This window comes from Oryctolagus cuniculus, chromosome 20 (genome assembly GCF_051225735.1).
Source record: "Oryctolagus cuniculus isolate XC-2025 breed Fujian yellow rabbit chromosome 20, ASM5122573v1, whole genome shotgun sequence".
In the NCBI taxonomy this organism is placed as follows: Eukaryota; Metazoa; Chordata; class Mammalia; order Lagomorpha; family Leporidae; genus Oryctolagus; species Oryctolagus cuniculus.
This window is the reverse complement of record NC_142886.1, coordinates 43910706-43927783: the sequence shown is the minus strand read 5'-3', so window position 1 is coordinate 43927783 and position 17078 is coordinate 43910706. Positions and strand designations below refer to the sequence as shown.

Sequence of the window (17078 nt, the reverse complement as noted above, 5' to 3'; positions counted from 1 at the left end):
ATATACACATGCACACAGCACACATACATGCATGTTCATACACATGTTCACATACATGTGCACACAAATGCACAGCACACACAAACATATGTGTTCATATATACACACATCACACACATATTCTTTTTTTTTAACTTTTATTTAATGAATATAGATTTCCAAAGTACAGCTTATGGACTACATTGGCTTCCCCTTCCCCCCTGATGACTTCCCTCCCACCCGCAACCCTCCCCTTTCCCGCTCTCTCTCCCCTTCCATTCATATCAAGATTCATTTTCAATTTTCTATATATACAGAAGATCAGTTTAGTATACATTAAGTAAAGATTTCAACAGTTTGCACCCCCATAGAAGCACAAAGTGAAATATACTGTTTGAATACTCGTTATAGCATTAAATCTCAATGTACAGCACATTAAGGACAGAGATCCTACATGAGGAGTAAGTGCACAGTGACTCCTGTTGTTGACTTTACAAATTGACACTCCTGTTTATGGCATCAGTAATCTCCCTATGCTCCAGTCATGAGTTTCCAAGGCTATGGAAGCCTTTTGAGTTCTCCAACTCTTATCTTGTTTAGATAAGGTCATAGTCAAAGTGGAGGTTCTCTCCTCCCTTCAGAGAAAGGTACCTCCTTCTTTGAAGACCTGTTCTTTCCACTAGGATCTCACTCACAGAGATCTTTCATTTAGCATTTAGTGTTTTTTTGTTTGTTTGGTTGGTTGGTTGGTTGGTTGTTTTTTTTTTTTTGCCAGAGTGTCTTGGCTTTCCATGCCTGAAATACTCTCATGGGCTTTTCAGCCAGATCTGAATGCCTTTAGGGCTGATTCTGAGGCCAGAGTGCTGTTTAGGACATCTGCCATTCTATGAGTCTGCTGTGTATCTCGCTTCCCATGCTGGATCACTCTCCCCTTTATTTATTCTATCGGTTAGTATTAGCAGGTACTAGACTTGTTTATGTGATCCCTTTGACTTTTAGTCCTTTCATTATGATCAACTGTGAACTGAAATTGATCACTTGGACTAGTGAGATGGCATTGGTACATGCCACCTTGATGGGATTGAATTGGAATCCCCTGGTATGTTTCTAACTCTATCATTTGGGGCAAGTCAGCTTGAGCATGTCCCAAATTCACACACATATTCTTACACACATGTTCATACACACATATACAAATACATAACACACACACAATACACATGTTCATACACACATGGTCACATACACATATTCAGTGTTAGACACAAACACACACCCCACCTATGCATACACGTATGCACACATGCACAAACACACAGCGCACACGTTCATAAGTATAGCCCTCCGTGCTGGAGGGAGCTGCAGGCCAGGTGAGCAGCTCACCTGCTCCTGGGTGCGAGTCCTGCTCTGGGCCTTTGCTTAGTAACTGGCCTTCTCCTCCCAGGCTTCGTGGAGCTGCTCCTGCCTCCAGCACCTGCTGTGTGCCTGTTACCTACCGCCAGGCCTCGCTTGCCTGCCTGCCTGCCTGGGTCAATACACGTGGCCCTGATCCCTTGGCTCCCTTCACCCCATTTTCCCTCCTTTTTCTTTTCTTTTTTTAAAACTATTTTATTTATTTGACAAGTAGAGTTATAGACAGTGAGAGAGAGACAGAGAGAAAGGTCTCCCTTCCGTTGGTTCACCCCCTGAATGGCCGCTACGGCCGGAGCTATGCCGATCCTAAGCCAGGAGCCAGGAGCTTCTCCTGGTCTCCCATGCGGGTGCAGGGCCCAAGCACTTGGGCCATCCTCCACTGCCTTCCTGGGCCACAGCAGAGAGCTGGACTGGAAGAGGAGCAACCGGGACCAGAACCCAGTGCCCATATGGGATGCCGGCGCCACAGGTGGAGGATCAACCAAGTGAGCCACAATGCTGGCCCCTTTCCCTGCTTTTTCTAAACTGTGCACCCCCATCGGTGCTTCTTGGCACTCATCATGTTCTGGAAAGCACTCCTGGCCTCCAGAAGCAGCCGCAGCCTGCGTGGATGAGCCCAACCCAGAAGACAAGGAGCTGACAGAGGCCCCTGTGGTGAAGACGCCAGGGCCAGGGCCCCTTCCTGGCTGGAGGGAGGGGTGGCGTGGGAAGAGCTGCTTGGAGATGGTGACCTTGGAGCTGGGCTTTGGGACACAGTGGCCCTGGCTGGGTGGAGGAGAGAGGCAGTTGGATTCAAGCTCGTTAGTCCAAGGGAGGCTGCAGGAAAAAGAGCAGTGCAGCCCAGAGACCAGGGGGTGGGGGCGGGGTGGGGTGGGGAGTGCCAGGAGGCGGGCGGGGAAGGAGGCAATGAGCACAGAGAAGCCAGGGCCAGCTCGGACATGCAGGGCGTGGGTGTCCTTCATGCCGGGGTGGGGCAGGGCTTGACTGCTCAGCTGCGGAGAGAGCAGCATCCGAGGCAGGTGTGGAAGTGCTGGGACCTCAGGTGCCAGACGAGGGCCTGGGCTGAGGCTGCCTGGTGGGGCTGGAGGGGATGCAGTGTGAGGGGAAGGTGGGAACGGGGCCTAGGGAGCCCCAGGGGCTGCTGGTGGAGAAGACGATGGGGTGTGGGGGAGGTGAGTGGGGCTGGAGGAGGGGCCTGGGCCAGGGGCAGAGAGGGGGCTAAGGTGAAGGGAGCAGCTGAGGGTGGGATGTTCTGGAGACGGGGGAGGCCGGACAGGAGGACGCAGAAGGGAGCTCTGGGGACCCTGAGCAGAGGACGAAGAGCACATGGGGGGAGTGGAAGGAGGAGGTGCAGGCAGAGGCAGAAACCGAAGGAGGGGGAGGGGGCTGTGGTCAGCGTCAGATGCAGGAGGATGAGGAGGGTCCGTGGGCCCCAGGCCACCAGGTCACCCTGGTGGGAGGTGGAGCAGGGCCCAGGGCCTCAGGTTGAAAGGTCAAGGGGTGACAGGGCAGAGGGCCCGGAGGTGGGAGGAGGGAGCTGTGCACGGGGCGGGGGGGATGGGCTGGGAGGGAGGGCTAGGGTTGGGAGGGAGATGCTATGGGAGGGGGTAAAGGACAGGGCTGAGTCCAGGGGCTCCAGAGAGTGGAGAGCAGGAAAGACAAACGGAGGCTGGTGACTCCCAAGGTCGGCACAACAGATGACCTTGAACTGCATGCCTTAAGGCAGAAATTTGCTCTCCCACCATTCTGAAAGCAGATTGGAACCAAGGTGCTGGCAGGGCTGGGCTCCCTCTGACTGCAATCACCCCAGGGGAACTCAGCCCAGGACTGGGTGGCTCTGGGGACCTGGAGGCCACAGCCACGCCCTGGGGTTTGTCCTCAATCCCTGCCCAGCGGCACAGCACCCAGAGAGGCAGCTGATGCTGGCGAGGGCTGCACCTGCCTGACGAGCGGGGACCGGCTGGGCCCAGGTGTGTCCTTTCCAGGCCCAGCAGTCCTTAGTTTTGTTCTTGCACAGAGGTGGCCAGCCCAACCCCAGGCCAGGCCCATCCTGAGTCACTTGTTTTTCTCTGCACAGGAAGAGGAGCAAGAGCCCCATGCCCAGCAGGTGACTTCCACACTGCAGAGAGGGTGGGGCTCGGCCTGCGGCGCTGGCCACAGAGCTGCCCAGAATGCCTCTCGGTGGGCTCTGGCTGCCCCTGCTGCCCACCTCACCGTGCAGGGAGCTGCCTGGCCTGGCAGGCATTTGCCGCTGTGCCGCCTGCTCCGGAGCACAGACTGGGGGAAAGAGAGGAACCGAGGCAGCGTGTGTCAGTGCCGCTGACCCCCGGGCTGTGCGCGCAGTCACTCACCAGGTGCCATGGTGGGCTCCTGAGTCGGGGGTCCTCACTGCCTCTTACTGGGGAGGGGATTGCAGCTCAGAGAGACCCAGGTGCCACACCCAGTGACAGGGGCTGAGTTGTGTCCCCTCCCCAAGTCCAATGCGGCTGGTTTGGAACCAGGGTTCCTACAGGTGAAATGAGTGATGATGAGGCTGCCTCACTGCAGAGTGGGCCCCTGGGCCAGGATGAACGCTGGTGTTTAAGGGGGGGGCTCTGGACCCCATACCCACAGAGACTCCTGTGAAGCCGGGGGTGGGGCTGGAGGTGAGGCCTCCGTGCCCAGGTGTGCCCAGGGCAGACGAGGCCTGATCTCCTTCCCAGCCGCCCCAGCAGGAGCCCACCCCTGACTTCGGCCTCCCAGCCTGCAGGACGCCAAGGCCAGGCCTCCCTGGGGCTGCAGCGCCATCTCAGGTCCTTTGTTCTGAGTGGATCTGTCACTGGTGGGGCTCAGATTCAAATCCAGGCATCCTGGACCGAAGTCCAGGTTCTACCTTCGGACGCTCCGCAGTCTCTGGGGCATCCAGGAAAGCTCTGGGCCCTGTGCCATGGTCACAGCCACTGCTCAGAGCCTGGGGACTGTAGGTATCCACTCTGCCCCTGGTCGCAGAAAGCCCTTCCTTGCCGGGCAGGCAGAGTTGGTGCCGACTCCTTGCTGCCAGAAGCCAGAGCCCCAGGCCAGCATGTGCAGGGCATCCCATGTCTGCCCTTCCGTGCCGGGCAGGCAAGTAGCATCCCATGTCTGCCCATGTTCACGAAGCCACTGTGCAGGGACCTGTGTCCCAGGGGCCACCTCCCCTTCCAGGGAGGAAGTTCATAAGCTCCGAGGTGAAGGAGATGCCCCCAGCCTAGACTTCACAGAGAAGCTGGGACCGCCACCCAGACTGCAAGTACACCCTCCCCACCCCACCCCCAGCACGGGGAGGCCCCTCTGCTACCGAGCAGAGCTGTGGCACTGTGATACAACAAGGAATATCAGGGCTGGTGCTGTGGCGTAGTAGGTAATGCTGACCCCTGCCACGGCAGCATCCCACGTGGGTACCGGTTCAAGTCCCTACTGCTCCACTTCTGATCCAGCTCCCTAGTATGGCCTGGGAAAGCAGCGGAAGATGGCCCAAGTTCTTGGGCCCCTGCACCCACATGGGAGACCTGACTCCTGGCTCTTGGCTTTGGCTTCACCCAGCCCTGGCCTTTATGGCCATTTGGGAGGTGAACCAGAGAATGGAATGGCAGATCTCTCTGTCTGTCTGTCTGTCTGTCTCTCTCTCTCTGTAACTGTGCCAGCTCCTGAGACGAGGTCTTAGCATCGTGTCGATGGGGCACTAGGGCGATGCAGGTTGTAGTTGTATCTTCGATCCCCATTCCTGACACAGAGCCCCTGAGACCTTGGCCACGTCCTGAGGGACGGGAGCGTGTCTCGTCCTGATGAGGGGACCTTGGGAGCCTCCTGGAAAGCCTCAGGGTGGTGTCTGGTGCCAGGCCAGTCTCGTTCCTCACCCCCTCCCTGCCCCCGACCTCTGGGGTGGGGTCAGGACAAGCTGGATCAGTCCCAGTGGGTGTGGGGAGCGTCTGTACAGAGACGGTGGTGGGGGACTCCAGCTCATGCCTCTCCCCTGTCCCTGGCCCTGCGTCTCTCTTCTCTGTTCTCTTGCAGCCGCCACTGACGCAACAAACCAGCGAATGCTCCAAGCATCCCCCAAGTTCTGCGTGCCACTGGTTCATTGAACCCAAGGAGGGGCGTGGGAACCCCAGTCCATAGGCCGTAGGTCAGAAGTACAGGCGACAACCTGCTCCTCGCCACTGGTGTCTGAACTGGGGACACTCTCGTGGGACTGAGCCCTCAGCCACGGGCTCTGCCTCTACCTGTAGGTAAATGCGGTCACATGGATTGGACTGTAGACATCCGGTAGGTGTGGATGCACACTGGTTGTCGGCAGGGAGAACCACACATGTCTGCCCACACAAACGCGACGTGTTGGGGTGACTGTGACAGTGGTAAGGACAGTTTGGCTTTTCCCAGCTCAAACACGGCCGACCTCCACCTTGTCACTGATGTAGATCCCAAACTGTGCGTCTCTCTGTACCACCAGGGTCCCCACGCTGTCACCCTCCTCTGGGATCTGGTCTCAGGGGCCCGGCCCATGTCCCTGCCGCTATGCTGTCCCCTCTGCCCTCCCATTATGGAGCACAGGCGAACTCCACTTCTCCTACAGGAAGATGAGGGCAGGACTCACACATGGGGCACCCGACCTCCAGGATGACAAGGGTAAGGAGAGGCCCCGGTGAGTGGCAGACAGGAGACCACCCAGATCCTGCTCTGGACAGACACCATCTCCCACACGGAAGCTTTTAGTTTAGGCTTGTTTTTGTTTTTAATGCATCAGCAGGGCATTTTGAAATCGGGCCTGCAGGATTAAATATTTACCCAATCAATTCCGGGGGTGTTTCAAGGGGTGGTGACACAGAACAAATAGCTTGGTGACCTCGCTCACAGCTCACCCTTTGCATCCACCCAGTCACCCATCCACCCACCCACTCACCCACCCACCCACCCATCCATCCATCCAACTACTACTGGTTGAGGAAGATTTTCTGTAACTAAAATCACTGGATACAGGGCTGGTGTTGTGGTGCAGTGGGCTCAGCCACTGCCTATAAAGCTCCACCCATATCGGAGCGATGGTTCAAGTCCTAGAAGCTGTGCATCTGATCCAGTTTCCTGCTAATACGCCTGGAAGAGCAGCAGATGATGGCTCAAGGACTTGGCTCCCTGCACTCATGTGGGAGACCTGGATGGAGTTTCAAGCTCCCGCCTTCAGTCTAGCCCAGCCTTGGCATTGTAGCGATTTGGAGAGTGAACTAGTGGGTGAAAGATTTCCTCTCTCTCTCTCTCTCTCTCTCTCTCTCTCTCTCCCCATATGTGTGTGTTTGTGTGTGTATACATCTTTAAAAAAAAGTAAAACAAGGTCACTGGATACATGAGAACAAGAGGAGGGACGGAGGCAGGAGGGCAGGAGAAACAGGCAGGGACCACCCTGTGGCAGACAGGCGCCTTGGAACCGTTTCTTGAGTGGGAGAGGGAATGTCTCAATCTGAACAAGGAGGCTGGCCTGGGGGTGACTTGTCCATCACACCAGGGCATCGCTCATCCAGGCACTACCCACGCACGGCCATTGCTGTAGGGAACCCGTCTCCGGCCTTCTCCCAGGCCTCTGCCTGTCGCTGGTGTCCACCCGCTCAGCTGCCTCTCCAACTTCTTAGTAGGTATGGGGGCAAGGGGTCACTATTCATGCTTAGCAGGCCCGCATGTCAGCCGGTAAAGCCAAGGGCTGGAAAGGAGGCTGCTGCCTAGAGGCCCTCTGGGGTCCCAGGGAGTTCACAGGGCCTCATGATCGTGCGTGGAGCTGGCGAGCTGAGCCCAGGACACCCCGGCTTAGACATTGTCTCCCTTGGGTGCTTTCCTTGTCATTGCTCTCCCGAGGCTGTCCTGTGTCCGGCTCGGGGCTGTGTTCTGGAGGCAGGAGGGAGAGGAAGTCCCCAGGGCGGCGGCCCCCTCCCTTCAGCAGTGGCTATCATTCTATAAAAAGGGGTCTGCCTGTTTCTTGGGAGATCGGGTTCCTGATTTCATGGCAATAAGCCAATCCCTGGGGCTGCAGCAGTACTGGGGCCAGGCGCCATGTCACAAGGTCCCTGAAATATTTTGCGTCATGAGCAGTCACCTAACAGGAAGTGTTTCTCCTATTGCACCCTGGGTTACTACTGGTGACAACTCGGGTTGGGACAGGGAAGTGTCCTGTGAGCCGGGACAAGGGCCTGGGCCAGCTGGCTCTTGCTCTCAAACCCATAGCCCGAGTTTTCAGAATGGACCTCGGGCCTCCTGGACACCCAGCAGGACCATGGAGGGGGTGCAGCCAGCAGCCAGCTCTCCTGGAGCCAAGATGATTCCTTGAGCAGGTCCCAAAGTAACAGCCCCCGCCTTTGCATCCAGAACAGAGAGCCAGGAGCCCTGGCTGGATCTACTGAGAGAAAGGGAGATGAGTGATGATCTAGAACCTTCCACAGGCTCCGTTAGGAACCCCAGCAACAAGGGCTGTGAGGACAAGGATGACAAAACACCTTCAGTTTTGGATCACCCTACTGGGATTCTGGGTCAGTTTTCCCGAGTCGTGAAAGTGCAAAAATGAGAGGGATTTGGGGTCCCCATGTGGCACATGGATTTGGTGGGGAGACCCCCCCACACACTCAGAGCTGGTGGGGGCAGCCCGGGTTACCCAGAGCTGTGGGATATGGCTAAGAGCCATTGTTGTGGCACAGCCGGTTAAGCTGCCACTTGCGATGCTGACGCCAGCATCCCATATCTGGAGTGCTGGGTCGGGTCCCAGCTGCTCTGCTTCTGATCCAGCTCCCTGCTGATGTGCCTGGGACCCCGGCAGCAGAAGACGGCTCAAGCGTGCAGGCCCCTGCCATCGACATGGGAGACCTGGATGGAGTTCCAGGCTCCTTGCTCTGCAGCCCGGAGGCCATTCGAAGAGTGAGCCAGTGGACGGAAGATCTCTCTCTCTCTCTCTCTCTTTCTCTCTCTGCCTTTCAAATAAATAAATAAATGAATATTTAAATAATACAGTTAGTGTTTGCATAGCACTGTTTAAGACTTCGCATATATGGCAGCTTTTTAGCCCTCACAGCAGAGCCATGAGGTAGACAATCCTCTTACATAGCTGGGGACACCGATGCCCAGAGAGGTGCTCAACTTCTCCAAATTGCACAGCTTCTAAGCAGCAGAGCTGGGATCTGAACCCAGGGATTTTGAAGTCCACGTACCGACAACCTGTGGGAGCAAGACAGGCTGCCTGGCTCCAGGCCAGGGGTGAGCGGCTGGAGGCAGAGCCTTGTAGGAAGTCTTACTCCAGACCTCCCAACAGAGGGTGAGCCGGGCCCAGGGAGAGGCAGGGAGAGCCCCTCCTTTGGGCAGTCCAAGCTCACTCTCCCAGGGGTTCCACTGTCACACTGGCCACCACGAAAACCCGCATTTGCCAGAAGTCCCTGAGGCTTGGGGCACACACAGCCAGCTCCTGCCTCTTTCCACAGGCCTCTGGGTTATTTCCCCGGACTCTGGGGGGACCCTCCCCCGAGAATACAGTGCATGTATGCCAATGGCGAGAGCTGGGCCAACTGGGCCAGCCTGTGCTACTCAGGAGGAGCGGGGATTTGCCTGCAGCCCCAGAGCACATCACTGGCACAGCCAGCACAGAGACCAGGGCTCCATTCCTGAAGCAGCCCGGGGACCACGCCATGTACCCAGGAGAGCCGCTGCTAGGGCGGGGCCTCACCAGGCCCCTCCTTCAGGCCGCCGTGTGGCAGCCTTGGTGTGTGCGCTCCCCGCAAAGGCCTCCCAGACCTTGCTGTGGACACAGGCACTGGCCTGCCTGGGGGGCAGCCGGCGCTCCACCCACATACCAACAAGCCCTGGAACCTGGAGGGAGGGGTCGGAGCCTGGAGGACCAGGCAAGCACACCATAATTAAACACCTGCTGTGTGCGAGCTGTGGACCAGGACTTCAAAGTTCTACCTCTGTTTAATCCGCACAGTCACCCTGGGAGGGTTTCTCCCTCCATCCAGCCCATCTAGGGACCACCACTCCCGCCCCTCACCAACCCCTCTGCCCTGGGCTCCCGGCACCATCCTCGGCCCCCACTCGGCACAGGGAGCTCGTCCCAGGCCATGCCTTCCCGCTGGAGGAGGCTACAGCTTTGTGGGGTTGACGACCCTGCCCAGGAAGAGCACATTCTGGGTGCTGGGGGAGGAGATCACCACCAGGAAGGGCCGGTTGAACCACAGGACTCAGTGATTCTTCTGGGCGGACAGCAAGACGATGGAGGTGCCCGTGGCCGCCGCTGCCTCCGTGCCAGCCTCGTCAATGTCAAGGGTGGCCTTGTGGAAACTCTGGGAGAGAAATCACAGGCATTATCCCCGGGGCAACCTACACGGGGCCTGGGCGCCTGCTTGAGCCCAAGGCTGTGTTTCACGAGTCACGCTGACTGGGGACAGCACAGCTGGGGTCACTGCACCCGTGGGTCATGGAGCTGGATGCTCGTCCAGGATACGCAGTAGCGAGAACTATGCTCAAGTGAGCACCTGCTCTGGGCCTCGGGCACAGCACCTGTCGTCTTGTGTGATCTTCCTAGCCAGCCTATGAGGTCAGCCGTGTAATGCCCACTTTACAGATGAGGAAAATAAATTCAGGAACAAAGCAACCCCAGCACCATACGAGACAGACCTGGAGCTCGAACCCTCAGACTCGAGACACCTCCCTCGGGTCTGCATCTGCTTCTCTTAGCTGAAGCCACAGGTCTGTTTTTCAAGTCTTTCCCCAGGATAACACCTGCACCCAAGCCAGCCTCGTCTGCCCCTCCTCTGTCCCTCCCATGGCGTTGTCACCAGCTAGGCGAATGCTGTCTCCCAGAGTAGAGCAGGAAAGGTCCCTGAGGCCAGGCACTGGGGGACACCTAGCTCCACGCCCAGCACGTGGCGGTGGATGACCGAGCAGCCTCGGGCTTGGAGACTCCATGTGGCGGCAGGGCGCACACCTGCTGGCCCCAGCAGCTTCCTGGGGGCAGAAGTCAGTGCCCTCCCAGGTCTCCAGGGGCTGATGGTGGAGATGACTCACTCTGGACACCTGCAGTTTCTCACGTTCGCTGATGCCGGAAAAGTCAGCCCGTGGGGAGACCAGTTCTGTGAAGCCGAGCTTGGGCAAGATCTGATTGAGCAGGTAGGAGCCAGAAATGGAGAACTTGGGGAGATGCAGCTCCAGCGGCTTGTAAAAGTTCCTGCAAGTGATACTGGCTGAGGACAGCGGGTCAGGACAGGCCAGGGGCCCTGCAGGGCACAGCACGCCTGCCTGGCACTCTGGCACCACAGCACCCCCTGCGGCAAGAGCCCGCAGTGGCTGCAGCCCAGGCTCCCTAGCCCCGGGCCCTCGGCCTGGGGACCTCCCCCATGGCACAGGCTGCCCTCTGCCTGGGTGCCAGTGACTCTTGGTGGCACACAGGCATTCACCTCTGTGGGAGCCCTGTGGGTCTCACTGTGTTTGCTTGGTGGGACTCCCTGTACCACCAGGGCTGTGTCAACTTTCCCACCCACAGCTGATGGCCACTGGCTGCTTTTCGGCAGGTGTTGGTTGGACCTTGTTTCTCATGGCCACAAGCCAGTGGGAAGCTTCTTGGCTGTGTCCTGGGGTGGGTGGGTGGAGCTTTATTTATTTATGTATTTTTTGACAGACAGAGTGGACAGTGAGAGAGAGAGAGACAGAGAGAAAGGTCTTCCTTTTTCCGTTGGTTCATCCTCCAATGGCTGCTGCGGCCAGCGCGCTGCGGCCAGCGCACCGCGCTGATCCGATGGCAGGAGCCAGGTGCTTCTCCTGGTCTCCCATGGGGTGCAGGGCCCAAGCACTTGGACCATCCTCCACTGCACTCCCGGGCCACAGCAGAGAGCTGGCCTGGAAGAGGGGCAACCGGGACAGAATCCGGCGCCCCAACCGGGACTAGAACCCGGTGTGACAGCGCTGCAGGCAGAGGATTAGCCTAGTGAGCCGTGGCACCGGCCTGGGTGGAACTTTCTTAACCATCCCCACCCTGGCAGGGCCAGGGCTGACCCCAGAGAGGCAGACTTGACACAGGCCCCTTTCCTCTTGGGGTGTTTCTCTGCCCTAGCGAAGGGAGCCTCATTTTAACTACAATGGGAGAGTTCGTTAGTTAAGGATGAGGCTCAGAGGTTCTTTCGCGATCCGGCCAGGGGGCGGGTGCTCCTGGCTTTCATCAGAAGGGCCTCTGCAGGGCCGCACCACTCACCTCCTGCTCAGCAAGCTGTCCCATCCCCGCAGCGTCCCGGGCGTCAGCGCCTCCTCCACTTGTGCCATTTTGCCTCGGTCGGGAAGGACAAAGAGGGCCGAGGCGCCTCCCTTATAGTCCATGCGCAGCACGGAGCAGGCCAGGTGCTGGTCCTGGAGGTACCAGCGGTGCTGCTGGTGCTGCAGCATCATGGGCACCTGGACCACTGTGCTCTCGTCCACGTAGAAGTCTTGGGGCTTGGTCTGGGCGAGGATGAATGGCTTCTCCCACAGCGCTGCAGCGAAGATGGACCGAACAGCACAGGAGTTTCAGATCCTCCCTTGCTGCCCCCACACAGTGCACCCCAGGCCTTTCACCAGCTGACTGCCCGGGGCCTGGGGCCTTAGGGCTCACTGAACTGTGAGACAGGATGGGGGCAGGCGGCACCCCCGTGCAGATGTGTGAATGGGGTGGGCACAGAAGGCAGAGTAGGGGCCAGTGTTGTAGCAGGTAAAGCCACCACCTGCGATGCCGGCCTCCTATATGAGTGCAGGTTCAAGTCCTGGCTGCTCCACTTCCCATGCAGTCCCCTGCTAATGCGCCTGGGAAAGCAGTGGAAGAAGGCACAGGTGTTTGGGCCAACACACCCTTGTGTGAGAGTCAGAAAAAGCTCCTGGCTCCTGGTTTTGACCCGGCCCAGCCCTGGCCATTGCGGCCATCTGGGGAGTGAACCAGAAGATGGAAGATCTCCCTGTGTGTCTGTCCCTCTCTCTGTAACTCTGACTTTCAAACAAATACATTAATTAAAAAAAAAAGAAGAAGAAGAAGAATGCAGAGTAACAGAGGATGCTGGAAAGGGGTTGGGTTGGGATCTCTAAGACAGAAAGAGGAGACGCTGGATGTGGGAACGGACTCCACCCTCCTTAAGAGAGGAGGGCTCTCAGCTTGGGCTCCAAGTGCAGGCAGGGGAGTCTGGAGTCTGGAGGTGAGAAGTGGGGGGACTTCCTGTTTCCCCGGCGGAGATGAGGCGAGGTTCTCAAGTTCAAGTGAGCTGTGTGCAGGGGTTGGAGGAGGAAGAGGCAGTTCTTGGTTTCGGGAGAGTGGAGTCTCACACAGGGTGGGGGCGGTGTGGGGTGCCCAGGAAGAACCTTGCCCACAGATCCCAGGGGAGGCCCACAGTCCAGGGGGGTCTCCTTCTCCACCCTCATTCAGCTGCCGATGGAGATCATGGGGTTCAGGCAAATTGGACCAGGGAAGTGGGAAGGAGGAGAGAGCCGAGGAGGTGGTCACAGGGCCAGCACTGCGTATGGGGGCGGTGCCTGGAGGGAGGCGAGGACAGGAGGGGATGCACATGGCTCCATGCCAGGATCAATCCGGACAAAATGGAGAGACCTGGGAGTCCGGCCAGTGTCTTCCCGACTGCGAAACCCACGCTACTGGTTTCCCTCCTTCCTTGGTTATTTCAAAATTAAAAGTATTTAAAAGTCCTCCGTAGTGTGGAAAATCCCGCGTGCTGAAGGCGCGATGAGCAGCCTGCCTGGACCACAAGTCTGGGAACGCGTCCCGGAGTTTCGCGGCCTGTGGGTTCTGGCTTTGCGCTGGTGACATGTGGGATTTGGAAGGAGGCGAGAAGCCACCATTGCTCCCCTTGAGCCTTCACTGCAGAAAAGCAGGAGTGAATCCTACAGGATCCCAAAGGGTAGGGGTGGGGCCTATAGGATGGGTGAGCCCTATAGGAAAAGGGTGGGGCCTATAGGAAAAGGGTGGAGCCTATAAGATGGGTGAATATGTTAGGATGGAGTGAGTCCTATAGGATCCCATAGGAAAGGGGTGGAGCCTATAGGTTAGGGGTGGAGCTTATAGGGTAGTGGTAGATCCCATAAGATAGAGGTGGAGCCTATAGGATGAGTGAATCTGTTAGGATGGAGTGAATCATATAGGATGGGGTGGAGCCTATAGGAAAGGGGTGGAGCCTATAGGAAAGGGGTGGAGCCTATAGGATGGGGGTGGAGCCTATAGGGTAGGGGTGGATCCCATAGGGTAGGGGTGGAGCCTATAGGGTAGGGGTGGATCCCATAGGGTAAGGGTGGAGCCTATAGGATGGGTGGATCCACTGGGATGGAGTGAGTCTATAGGATGAGGTGGGTCCTATGGGGTCAGGGTGAATCCTATGTTCTCTTTCACGTGACTTGGAAGCTTCAGAATGAGAACTGCTATCATCAGAGCAATGGCAAGTGCTTTTCATGGAGCGTAGGGAGCGGCCGGGTCAGCAGGCAGAGGCAGTCGGCAGAGATGGCGTCTGGGGCGTTGTGGGTCATTCAGTCTCTGCAGCTGACCCATCCCTGCTCCATCCGTCATGGCAGCAGGAACTCTGCCAGGGCCCGTAATGAACGGGCGTGACTGTGTGCCAATAAAACTTCAGTTACAGGGGCACGTGGCCAGCCAGAGTGGGCACAGGGACTGGGGTTTTCTTAGCCCTTTAGGCCTTCTGCTCAGGAGCATCCGAGTTCCCATTGTCTGCGGGGCAGCTGGTGGGCTATGGTCCACGTCCCCCAGGGATGCACGGAACCACGGACACGACGGAACCCTGCATGCTCTTTTCTAGACACACAGACCCATGCTAAACTCGACTTCTGAATTAGGCACAGTTGAGATCAACAACAATGATGCGTGATACAACAGGGAAATTATAATCGTATACTGCAGAGTTCTTTTAAAGTGGCAGGTTGTTTATTTCTGGAATCTTCTATTGAATCGTTTCAGCGCATTACTGAAACAGCACAACGCAAAACCTGAGGTAGAGGAGGGCCTTTGACAGTGGGCGGAGCTGAGTGCAGATCTGGGCCCAGCAGCTCCCTCTGGTGGCTGCCTCTAACACAGTCCTGTCACTTGTATTGCAAGAATAAAGTCGAGGTAGGAAAACTGGCAAACACAGGACAACGCTGGAACAGGATGTCCCTGGTGGGCTGCGTGTTTCCGTCACACCCAGCCTTCCCAGTTCTCCTTTTGGATATCTGAACACTTGGCAAATTAGGGTGCGGGGGGGGGACCTAGGACCCACCAAGATCCAGACTCTTACCCTTGAAGTAGATGTAGTTCGCCAGCACGAGCTGGGTGCTGGGTTTGAGTTCTCTGACCAGATCTGTGATCTTGCCCCGGGTCTCCGCCCTGACATGGTCATTGATGAGCTGGGCTGCATCCTCGGGCTCTCGGAAGTTGGTGCGGAAGAGCCTGGACGTGTAGAAGGCCATGTGTTGTTCAGGAACCTCGGGAGGGGCTCCAAGTCTTGGCTCAGAAACAGGGAGCTGCCCACGTGGGTCTCCAGCCTGTGGCCCGAGAGGCTGAGTGTGTGCAGGAGGTGCCGGAAGCCCTGGTGGATGGTGGCCCTGGGCAGCTCCGTGAGGTTGAAGCCCAGGCCCTGGAGGATCTGGGTATTGGAGCGGGCCCCCAGGGAGAGCAGGGCCAAGGTGACCGAGACACTCAGTGGGGAGAAGAAGATGTTCGCCCCAGGCCGTTCGGAGGCCACCAGGTGGTAGAGGCGGAAGGCAAAGCCAGTGTTGCCAGGCAATTTTGAGGCTGGGGAGCCCTCCTCTGTCCCTGGAAGCTGCTGCCTGGAGGCGTTGGTGTGCGCTTCACCCCCAGCTGCCCACCAACCAGGGCCAGGGGGCCGGCCAGGAGGAGGAGCAGGTGCACAGCAGGGAGCATCCTCTGCGCTCTGAGGCCTGGAGATTCCCCAGCGGACACCCGGCCCCGCCCAGAGGATGGGCAGAGGCCCTGAGTAACAGCCTTGGCTCCTGTAGGGGGCACTCACCCTCACACTTGGGTGGCCTGGGTGACACAGCTCTCCTGTGCCGATGCAGTAGATTTCCAAGGCACACCTGGTGTCCACCCTCTCCCTTCATTTCCTGTCTCCGGGAGCTCTGCCTGCCTCGAGTCTCCATTCCAGCCCGCAGCGAGAGAAGCCAAGGGTGCAGAAGGGACTTCTCCAAGCTGGTAACCAGCAAATGTGGGAGCGAGGCCCCAGTCTGCGGGCCCTGCCCAGGGCAGCCTCCACCATGCTCCGAGGTGCACGTCACCGGGTGCCAGCCTCTCTCCCACCATCAGCGAGGGCAGCGGAACGGCGCCTCCTGTTAGTGCCCGGTCCAATGAGCACGCTGACCCCAGTGAGCCATTTGCCCGAGGTTGCAGGGATGGGATCCGTCACCTTCTCATAATGACCTGATCCTGCCCACGCCAGGATGCTCTGATCTCCGCCACCCAATCTGCTCTCACGCCACCAGCTGGCCCTGCCACCCCTGGTACCCCGCAGGCCATCCCTAACCTCGCCCTCACCTCCTGCTCCCCCACCCCAGCTCAGCTCTCAGGACGGCCCAAAGGCTGCCCCTCCCCTGCTGGGACCCTCGTCTGGTCTCCAATAGCTGCTCTCCGTGTGGCCGGCACAGCCGCACACACTCACCCGGGGCATGGCTGGGTTCCACCAACCCTCAGTGTACAGACACAGAAGTTCCGGTTCTCTCGATTTGCATGTGCTACATTTACAAAGTTTATCACATGCCCTGTAGCTCGTGGGGGTGGAGTCAGCTCCAACCCAGACCATTGTCATGGCTTCCTCTCTAGGAGGGTCCATCCTGGGATTTCATGGGTTGGGGTGAAGCTGACGTGGGACCCTTAACACATGTGCTTGGACCCCACCCCGCCCCACCCCCACATCTGCCTCCGTGGCTGTCCAGTGGAGAAACCCAGAATGGCCCCACTTGAGCGCCACCAGAGCTCCAGGACTGGGTCCTGGCTGACTGCCCTGCACCGGCGGGGCCCCAGGGAGCAGAGCCATAGGGTGGTTGGCTGCGGTGGCCTACAGGGGTCACTCTGACCCCCATTTCTCACCTCGTTGGAGGGCGCCCACTGTCCTGGCCTGTCCTGGACTTGCCTGGTGACCCCGGGAAGCTCTCAGTCCTACTCAAGTGGCCCCTTCCTCTGGCAGGGGTGGGGACCGGCTGCCCCACGGGCTGTATCAGGTCTGTAAAGTCCTGTGGTCCAACCCTGTCAAGGCAGCCGCAGGCAGGACTGGAAATTCAATCGACCTCTAGCAGGCTGTCGCAAGTTGACAACTGTGTGTGGCCCGTGAATGACGTTATAAAAAGCCAAAGGGCCCTCGGCAAAAACAGGTTCCCCTGCCCTGGCAGTCTGCAGTCTCTACCCTCTCCCGGTTACTCACGCAAGTGGGTCCTGGAGTGGCCCCCCGGGGGCTGTCTGACTTCCAGAGGCGGCTTCCCAAGCCCAGGAGATCGAAAAACAAGGTCCCACCTCTGAGCGCCACCTCCTGGCCAGGTAATGATTAATGAACAGCCCTGGAGGGCTCCACCGGGAGCCTCCCTCTGGGGACCCAGTGGGCTGCACCTGCTCACGTTGGGGGAGAACAGGTTCTGGCTTCTCCCAGAGGCCCAGGCTGAGACCTTTGGCGGGTCTGGTCTCCATGGAGACC

The 17078-nt window shown here is 58.2% G+C and overlaps 1 protein-coding gene across 1 annotated transcript; it reads right to left on the bottom strand.

The window, feature by feature from the left end:
• Positions 1-6337: 6337 nt before the first annotated feature.
• SERPINA4 (serpin family A member 4) lies at positions 6338-16195 on the bottom strand (the record flags this gene model as incomplete). Its single annotated transcript, XM_089322526.1, is given in 5 exon segments — positions 6338-9713; positions 10438-10597; positions 11618-11891; positions 14676-14827; positions 16053-16195. Coding segments are annotated over 5 exon segments (930 nt in total), but the record flags the coding sequence as incomplete, so codon positions are not given.
• Positions 16196-17078: the final 883 nt, after the last annotated feature.